Source organism: Macrotis lagotis, chromosome X (assembly GCF_037893015.1).
Source record: "Macrotis lagotis isolate mMagLag1 chromosome X, bilby.v1.9.chrom.fasta, whole genome shotgun sequence".
Classification (NCBI taxonomy): Eukaryota; Metazoa; Chordata; class Mammalia; order Peramelemorphia; family Peramelidae; genus Macrotis; species Macrotis lagotis.
Window position 1 is genome coordinate 634,740,185 of NC_133666.1, and position 10,268 is coordinate 634,750,452.

General features: G+C 41.0%; 1 protein-coding gene across 1 annotated transcript; it reads left to right on the forward strand.

Moving 5' to 3' along the window:
- Positions 1-354: 354 nt before the first annotated feature.
- On the forward strand, positions 355-4,569 carry RAX2 (retina and anterior neural fold homeobox 2). The gene is made up of 2 exons (XM_074204054.1): positions 355-1,563; positions 3,773-4,569. The coding sequence occupies exons 1-2, from the start codon at positions 1,342-1,344 to the stop codon at positions 4,166-4,168; spliced, it is 618 nt and encodes a 205-aa protein (XP_074060155.1). The 5' UTR covers positions 355-1,341; the 3' UTR covers positions 4,169-4,569.
- Positions 4,570-10,268: the final 5,699 nt, after the last annotated feature.

Sequence of the window (10,268 nt, forward strand, 5' to 3'; positions counted from 1 at the left end):
GTAAGCAGTAATGCAGATGAGGTCTGATCAGAGTAGAATACAGTGTAATACAGAAGACAGTGTTTGCTCTTTCTTTATAAACACTGCACCTCTGCTAATGCAACTGAGGATCAAATTCACAGATTCATGGCCATGTTGTGTCCATGAGTACATTGTAAGCTCCAGAGCTTTTTTCTACATTGTAATTGAGCCCTTGATTTTTTTGAATTCAGTATCATATTTTTATAATTATTTCTAAATTTAATCCTATCAGATTACTCATCATTCCAGTCTATTGATATTATTTTGAATCCTAATTCTGTCATCCAAGGTACTGACTCAGGTTCAGAATGCAGACCCTAGCCTATTGGGAAATTTCTGCAGAGGGAAAAAAGAAAAACAATTTATATCAGGCCAGCAATTGACTGGACTTTCTAAGACTGTGTGTGCATGTGTGCTTTATTTAAACAACTGAGCAAGGTTTCCAGGCGGTGCCTTTGCCCCTAATCCAGCCTCAATATCCCTAGAAGATCTCAGGTCTGTGGGATCAACAGCTTAGCCCAGAGCTGGCTTCAGAGAGAAAAGGGCTATTAAGGGGCTTCCATGATTAGCAAGACGTGGGGGAGGGGATAGACTAGCCCCTTAGAAACATCTCATTGAGCCTTAGACATCCAGAGCCAAAAAGGTCCTTTAGAGACCATCTTGTCCAACTCTCTTATTTTACAAATGGGGAAACAAAGGCTCAGGTTAAACATGATCTATTCAGGGTTACACTGTGAATAAGTAACTTGCTAGAATTTTAAGGCAAACTGAGGACCATAGAATCAAGAGACTTGACAAAAGTGACAGGATCTAATACATACTTATTAAGTGCCTCCTATTTACTAGATCTGACTGGAGGAGCCCCTGTTCCTAATTAGTCTTCCTGCCACTGATCTCCCTCCTCTCTATTGCACCATCTAACTTGCTTACATTCTTCTAGGAGAAAGATCTATTTACATAAGGAAATACAAACTAATTTGAGAACAGAGAGGCTACCAGTATTCATGGGGGGGGGGGGTGGCACCTTGTTGAGACTGGAAGTGATTTGGTGGTAGAACCACTTGATGGTTCAGAGATGAGTTAGGACTATATTCTAGATGTGGGGGACAGATGGCCTGTCTTCTAGCTCTCTCTCTCTAGGTAGTATTTCTCTGCTTCAACATCTGAAACCCTCACAGACTTCGAATTCATCATTGCTTACTTCGAGATTCTCCATCTGTTTTCTCCAAAAGGCCAGGGGTATACAGGGCAGGAGGATAGGCTGCCCATCTGCCTCTTCTCCCTCCCCCACCAAATCATCTCTTCTCCTCAGGTGGGACAATGTTTCTGAGCAAGTGTGGGGGAGAGCCAGCTGAGAACAAATCTCCGGGGTCCAGGGAAGCAGAAGAGGCTCCCAAGAAGAAACACAGGAGGAACCGCACAACCTTTACAACCTTCCAGTTGCATCAACTGGAGAGGGCCTTTGAACGCTCCCACTATCCTGATGTCTACAGCCGAGAGGAGCTGGCCACGCAGGTCAACCTTCCTGAAGTGCGGGTGCAGGTGAGACTGAAGGGAATGCCCTTCTATCTGCCACATTCACTCAAGTAGCTAAAGTCTTAACTGTCTCCCCCTGAACTTCAGGTTAGGGTGGGGAAGGGGAAAATAGAAGAAAGGGACCCTATCTTCAGGGAGTTCCCTATCTAGGTGAGAGATAAGACTTGGACTTGTGGAAGAATCAGAGCTCAAGACAGGAAAGAATAAGAGCAAAGACAAACTAGAACATGAAATTCAGAAAAGAAAAATATTGCTGGGACTGGGATAATTGTGCATAGGTCAGGGGAGGGTTCCTGGGTAGGTAGGTAGGCAAGGCAACAAGCTTGTACTAAGTGCTCCTTTTGTTCCAAGCTCTAGGTATACAAAGACTAGCAAAAATAAAGCTTTCAATCTAATGGGGGAAGACAACTCATTCTGGACTCCCTGCTTTCTCTTGTTTCTCTCCTTCCATATTTAATCTGTTGCCAAGTCCTGCTGATTTTACCTTCATGATAGCTTTCATATACTCCCTTCTGTCTTCTGATACTGCCACCCCCTTGGGGCAAAAATCTAATTATTTTTCAATTAAACTGTTGCAGTAGTTTTTTCTTTGATCTTATTGTCTCAAATTTTTCCCCACTCCCTTCCATCTCCTACTGAACTGTCAAAATAATCTTCCTAAAGCATTGATCATTTTCCTATTCCATGAACTGTAATGATTCCCCATCACTATAGCTGGGGTGGGGAACTCTAGTCCTAGTGGCCTGTTGTTGCCAAGGCAACCACAGGCAGGACTCAAAATTCAATAAATCTAGGAGCTTTTTAAGAGTGAATTAATTAAATATATCCAAATGACACTTAGCAGAAAAAAGGTCCCCCCCCCCTAACCTATAGGATCAAAGATAAAATTCTCTCATCTTTTAAAAGCCCTTCACAACCTGGTTCTCATCTACTTTTTTCAGTCTTTTTACACTTTATTCTCCCTCCCCCACCTTTTAACATAGTGATATCAGCTTCCATGCTTTTTGTTCCTCAAAGAAGACACTCCACTTTAGGCATTTTCACCAATGTCCCCATGCTTAGAAGGCTCTCCCTCCTCATTTTTGCCTCCTGGCTTCTCTGGCATCTTTCAAGTCCCAGTCAAATCCCACCTCCTAACTGAACACTTTTCTGATCTCCCTTAAGGCTAGTGTCTTCCTACTGCTGATTCCCTCTAATTTATAAAATACATACACATATATCTTTTCTGCACATAGTTGTTTTCATGTTGCTCCCCAAATTCAACTGTGAGGCAAAAACAGCCTTTTGTATCTCTGGTACTTAACACAGTGACTGGCATATGATAGATGACATACAAAAGGAAACCGAAAAGGAAGCGGGCAGGTGGAAGGGGCAGTGGGAAGATTCTAAAATGAACCTACAGGGCCTGGAAGGAGAATGAGGAACTCATCTTGGTAGAAGATATTGTGGGATTCATAGTGGAGCAGGGAGGGAGGAGACTGTAGTTTGGAGCCAGGGCATGGACAGCATTGGAACTGGTCTTTTAGACAATGGGAATAATTAAAGGTGAGTAATCTTGGGGAGGTTGGAACCAGAGTTGAATTTTAGAAGATGACTGGCTACCTGTGACCGTGGAATGACAGGAGGAATAGAAAATGCAAGCTATTGAGAAGGAAGTTAGTAGAGAGGGAAGATCAGATGGGTACTAGACAATGGTAGAGTAGAAAGGAGAGAGTAGAAGTTGGAGCATTGTAGAAGGAGAATCATAGCATATCATAAGTGGAAATCATAAAACATAAAACATCAAATGTCAGAACTAGAAGGATTCTTAAACTATATCTCAGATAGGAATTCTTAACCTTGTTTATGTCATGAATGCCTTTCTCAGAATCATGTTTTTTAAATATTTGAAGGAAACTTAAATTTCATTTAGATATTAGTGAAAATGAAGGTAATTTTTTTCCCAGTCAAGTTCATGGACTATGAAATCTTTCCTGGACCCTTTGGGAATTTATGGACTCTAGCAAACAAGAGTTAAGTTAGGCATTAAGCAGAACTTTCCTGATAGGGAGAACCTTAGAAAAGGTAACTGAGGGAGAAGGAGCTTCGTTCTCTGATCTGAGGTTAGACAAGATGGAATGAAAGGACCATAGAAAGTCCCACTGAGATGCTAGAACAAAGACATAAAGATCTCAAGGTCAAGACTTCTATTTCTATGTTCTGTCCATGCTTCTAGGTCTGGTTTCAGAATCGTCGGGCCAAATGGCGACGTCAGGAGAAACTAGAGGCCAACTCCTCAGCAGCTGCAGCTACCAAGCTTCCAGAGGCCCCCATGCTGGCCTTTGCTCGGCCTCCCCCAACTGCTTCACTCCCCCTGGACCCTTGGCTGACCTCAGGCCCCCCAGCTATGCATGCCCTCCCAGGTTTTCTAGGACCAAGACCTGGTCTACAGCCCACCTATGGACCTCATGCCTTTCTCCACACGTCTTCAGGATCCCCACCTTTTGGAGAGGCCTTTGGTCCCTTGGTAGAAGCTGGGGATGCCCACACTAGAAGCTCCAGCATTGTCTCTCTTTGTTTTCGGGCCAAGGAGCATGTCCAGACATTTGATAGAACCTGGCAGCCTCTCTGACCCTGTCCCTGTTGCCCTTCCTTACCTTAGACTTCACCAAGGACAGTTGGGCTCTTTCAGGATCCTCTCTGCTGTGCTCTCCCCTCCTGCTCCAACCCATTTTGGAGTCCTTCAGGAATGCCTGGCGGGGCCAGGCTGTATGAACAACTTCTGACAAAGACTTTGGCCATGTTAAAGATGGATCAACAGAGAACCAAAAAGCTCAGTATCTTGGTAAAGGTGACACAGTTAGAGAGAAATAGGGCCAGAATCTAAGAAGCAAAATTCATTCCAATGGGTACTGATAGATGTTTAATAACCAGCTCTCTAAAGGAAAAAAAAAAAGTTTGTACCTTTTACTCCTTTTAAATTTAAATTGAATTATTAGCATTACTAAGGCTAGACAATCAACAAAACAATAAATCAAGTGCTCATTTGTAGAGTTTGTCTATCAATGAACTAAGTACACACTCTGAAATTTTAGCAATTGGTGAGAACTGATAAATCACCTCCATCAGACCATCTGTAGTTCATGAGGGGATGAGCGAGTGGGCACAATGGAAGCATTGGGTCTTCTCTATCTCTTCTTGCTCAATAGGAGGGGGGAATAGGGGCACCCTGTGTTCATGCAGCCTTCCCAGTAAAATTGGGCATGTATGTCAGAGTGACAATGTAAATCTCAGTCAGGGGACTGACTTTGGGGCAACCTTGGGAAAGAGACCCTAGGATGTCAGAACTGGGCAGACCTTCAACTAGCAGAGACTTCAGGTCCTGCTGGTTATGCTGCACTATCTTGCAATATAGACTGAAAAAAAAGATAGAAGGGATTTCAGAGTCTAATTCCCCATTCTCACCAGTGATTTATGGATGGAAAAAAAACAGAACCAAATAGCAAACAGGCTCACCCAAGGTCATATATTGAATCAGGGGAAGTACCAGGATTCAGTTCTTCTGGCTCTTGGCTAGGTTTTATTTCACTTCTGGGAACACATTAGGCATGAAGAAAAGAGGAGGAGGAGGAGGAGGAGAAGGAGAAGAAGGAGGAGGTGGCGGTGGCAGTGGCAGTGGTGGAGGCAGCAGGATTATTTCTTCCCCTCCCCTACAACCATAGATCATTGCCATCCTGAACTTCCCGACCTAGAAACTCTAGAGCTGTGTGGGAGGATCAGGCATCCTAAACTGGCAACATAAAGGAAATTAGAGAAGCTGGGAGGATGGCAAAGTGTTGGGAAGGGGAGTTGGGATAGTACAAGGTATTGGTGCCTCATAGCCACCAATGACACTTGGAGAATGTGGGCTCACAGACACTTAATAATTACCTAGCTGTGTGGCCTTGGGCAAGCCACTTAACCCCATTTGCTTCGCAAAAAAACCTAAAAAAAAAAAAGAGAATGTGGGCTCAAAGGGAGCTGGTGATTTGCTTTAATGTGTATTAATTTGGAATGATAGACACAAGCTAGTGTAGTATAATGGAATGTGTACTGGCTGTGGTTAGCAGAGGCTGGGATCAGAGTCAGAATCCCATTTCCTATTCCAGCCAAGTAATGGGCAATAACATTGACTCTTTCTGAGCATCAGTTCCTCATCTAGAAAATGGTCACAACAGTGATAATATTTGTAGGTCCTATCAAAAAGTGATGTTGATGGCTAGGTTGCGCAGTGGATAGAGCACTGGCCCTGGAGTCAGGAGTACTTGAGTTCCGATCTGACCTCAGACACTTAATAATTACCTAGCTGTGTGGCCTTGGGCACAAGGCTTAACCCCATTTGCCTTACAAAAAAAAAAAGTGTTGTTACTTTTCCAAAGTAAACATGTAAAAAAATCCTCAACCCTTGGAGTACTACATTATTCATGCATATTAGAATCTAGGCATCCTGGCTTCCAAGCCAGAACTCATCATTCCTGCTGCCACACCAGCTGTCCAGGCTGAAGTATCTGAGGTGGCCCCAATTACATCCTTAATGATTAATTAAGGGGAAAACTGACACTGTCCTCTCCTGGGCTGATGCTGGGAACAATGAAATCAATGGAGTGGAAAGAACTTGGCTTGATTTGTGTCCCAATGTTAGCATGTTGCTTTTTTCTTGGCCTGGCATCGGGGGCTGTCCTTGAGTATTGCAGATCCGGAGATTTCTAACAATGTGTCCCCTCATCTTTGCATTCACCATTACTGAAAACACCAGGAAACCCTACCCTTACCTGGACTTAGTTGGAGTTTGAGGAAGGAGTTAATATCGATGAAAGCCTTTTATTTCTTGAACCTCAACATTTCCTCCTAAGTCCCAACTCACAGATGTGCTTAGGTACCTCACACCCATGTTCACAGTTGAACCCCAAATTGTATTTACTATTCATCCCTGATCTCACATCCCAATTGCATAAACTTGTATTTCAAGAACGTGGTCCTCACTTCTCTGTTCACTTCCAACTCCATACACTAGTTGCTCTGAACATGTAGACATATATGTAGAGGTGGCACCATTCATTTTCTACCCTTAAGGGCAATCATTTCCCAACAGAGGGAAATGTCTTCAATTACTGTTACCCAAATTGTGCCATCTCTTTGCCAGCAATTACCAGTTAACCAATCAAATTATTTATTTCATTTACACTCTTGATGGATCAACTCATCTACCCATACATAATGTGGCAACAAAGAGGCACAGTGGATAGAGTGATGGACTAGACTTCGGCCTCAGATGCTTACTGGCTGTGTGACTCCGTGCAAGTCCTTTAATCTTATTTGCCTCAGTTTCATCATCTACAAAATGATCTAGAGAAGGAAATGGCAAAGTACTCCAGTGTCTTTGCCAAGAAAATTGTAAATGGAATCCCAAAGAGCCAGACATGCCTGAAATGACTGAAATAAAACACATCACTTCTCCATGACCTTTCTTTCCTCAATCTCATTGAGGGGTACAGTGGCTCAGAAAACTCTTATCTCTGAAGTGTTTGATGGCGGGGGTGGGGGGTGGGGGGTAAGCCTAGGGGTAGGGGAGATTCCTGCGATTATAATAATTAATTCATGGGTTAGTCTGGGGAATTGAATAGATCCTAAAGCTTCATACTAGCATTCACCACACAGTATGTGGACTTGGGGGCTGATAAGGCAACTACAGTAAATTAGGCTAGAGTGGAAACCAGCACCTCTTCCCTGAGAGACTACCATGCTCCCAGGTAAGGTAGAGGCCAGAATTTAACCTTAACTTTTTTTTGTTTCTTTGTTTCCTTCTTTCCCTTTCTTGATTTAATAATTACATGTAAAAACAAATTTTAACATTAATTTTTTGTAAAGTTTGGGTTCAAATTCTATCCCTCTGTTCTTCCCCTCCCCCCCATATTAAGCAATCTGATATGGTTTGTTCATATGCAATCATGTTAAACATATTTCCATATTGATCATTTTGTCAAAGAAAATTTAAAAGGAAGGGAGGAAGGAATGAAGGAAAGAAGGAAGGGAGGGAAGAAGGAAGGGAGGCAAAAATAGTATGCTTTGGTCTGTATTCAGATAACAGTTATTTCTCTGGAGGGTGGATAGCATTTTTCATCACGAGTCCCTTGAGACTGTCTTGGATAATTGTATTGCTGAGAATATCCAAGTTATTCACCATTGTTTATCATAAAATATTTCTGTTTACTGAGGAGAATGTTCCCCTGGTTCTGCTCATTTCACTTAGCATCAGTTCCAGGTTTTTCTGAAAGCATTTTGGTCATCATTTCTTATAGCACAATAGCATTCCCTTATATTCTCTTATATTAATATATAAGCCACAACTTGTTCTGCCATTCCTCAATTGATGGGCACCCTCTAAATGTTCAATTCCTAGCCATTACAAAAAGAGCTATCATAAATATTTTTGTATAAATAGGTCCTTCCTTCCACCTCCCCCCAATTCTTTTTTCTCTTTGGGATACAGACCTCATAATGATATTGCTGGATTAGAGGGTAGCACAGTTTTATAGCTCTTTGGCCATAGTTCCAAACTGCTTTTCAGAATGGTTGGATTAGTTCACAACTCCACCAACACAGCATTAATGTACCAATTTTCCCACATCCCCTCCAATATTTATTATCTCCCTTTTCTGTCATATTAGTCAATCTGATAGTGTGAAAGAGTATCAGATTAGAGTTGTTTTTCTTTATATTTCTCTAATCATTAGGAACTTAGAGCATTTTTATGATTATAGATAGCTTTCATTTCTTCTTTCTTTTTTGATTTTTGCAAGGCAATGGGCTTAGGTGAATTGCCCCAATGTCATACAGCTAGGTAATTATTAAATGTCTGAGGTCGTTTTTGAACTCAGGTCCTCCTGATCCAGGGCTAGTGCTTTATCCACTTTGTCTGAAAACAAGATATCTTTCTGATGAAGGAGAAAATATTGGGATGTGGTCTAGTTTTGAGAATGTGTGAATGAATTCATGAAAGACTGACTCAACTCAGAAGTATTTAGGGACAGAAAAGGTTTCTTACATATTACTGTGATTAGCAGAAGCTAAGGAAGAGAGAAAATAAAGGCAATGGATCCCCTGAATTATCATCAGTCAGCAGTTGAGAAGCAATAAAGAAGGAAAGAAAAGGGCAGTTACCTGTACCTGGGCTGATCCTAGAGGATCTACAGCCCAGAGGTCAAAAGACATATGAGATTATTTGGGGGGAATCACATTCCCTAAGAGCAAGCTGACCTCCAAAGAGAGGGTTAACTTTTAAAGGGACAGAAAGATGAAGCAATTAGGGATACATCAATGGGGGCCATAGCTCAGAGAGCAGAGATGAAGTAATTAAAGATATACAGTTGAGGGATGTCCATGTTGGGAAAGAGGCAAAGGAGGAGGTAGGGGAAGAAGTGGAGGTAATTCCTATTATCTCATTGGATTCACATCTCAATAAAGGGATAACTTTTGGGACACCAGCTTCAAGTATCTTTTTCTGAATATCAAAATATATTGGATGGGAGCATCAATCTCTCCCTCTAGTAAGATAACTTTTGTTTATTATAATTTGGGAATTATTCTAGGTAACAGTGAGATGAAAGCATGAGCTTTGGTAGGTCTTAAGTGGTTTGATAGCTTGGACAATGGGATGAGAATAACAATAAAATGGGAGAATAACACAGAAAAAAGGTAAATTATAGAACATTTTCCTCTGCTTAATATTCTACTACACTTTGATCATCTATCAATTGGTGAATGACTTATATTCTTATATATTTAATTCAATTCTCTCTCTATATATATATGTATGTGCATATATATATATATATATATATATATATATATATATATATATATATATAATCCCCCCATTGCCCCCAGTTTTATGCTTTCTTTGTGATTTCTTTGTCTTTGGTTTTATTTGTACAAACTCTTTTAAATTTAATATAATCAAAAGTAATTCATCTCTTAATGCTCTCTAAATCTTGTTTGGTTTTAAATTCTTTTTAACCCTTTTCCTGGTTCAATATGACTTAAGCACCACTACTTTTCTGGAGTGGAAGCCTCAACTTGTCCTTGGGTTTTATATTTGATCTATTCCTATATTCTTAGTTGCATAGAATTTACAGTTGGATGTGGGAATGTGTGTTGTGTGCAGTTTGTATGTGTGGTATGTTTATATGCAGTATGCATGTATGTGTCTATATGCATGCATATGTATGGTGTGTCTATGTGTAGTATATGCAGTGTGTGTATTGTGTGGTATGTGTCTCTTTGTGTGAATGTATGTGTACTATGTGTTTCTGAGTGGTATGTGTGTATTGTGTGTGATATGTGTATGTGAGTGTGTGTGTGTATGTGTATGTATGTTTGTCTTGGGGTGGGGGGAGGGAACTGAAAGAAGTAAAATAGAACTCTGGCCACAGAATAATATTGTAATCTTTTCATATTGAAAACATGAAATTTTTTTCTGTACTGTAAGAGTGTTCTCAATTCTGTGTTGGCTGTTGTAAACCCCATTTAGCATTTATTTCTTCCTCAAGGGTATGATTTTTCTCTCAACACATTCAATTTTGATCTTTTTATAGCCTGGAAAAATGTAAAGAATATCATACTGCCTTCTGGTGGGGGGGGTGGGGGAGGGAAGGGAGGTTGGGGGAAAAATTATAAAATTCAAAACATTACAA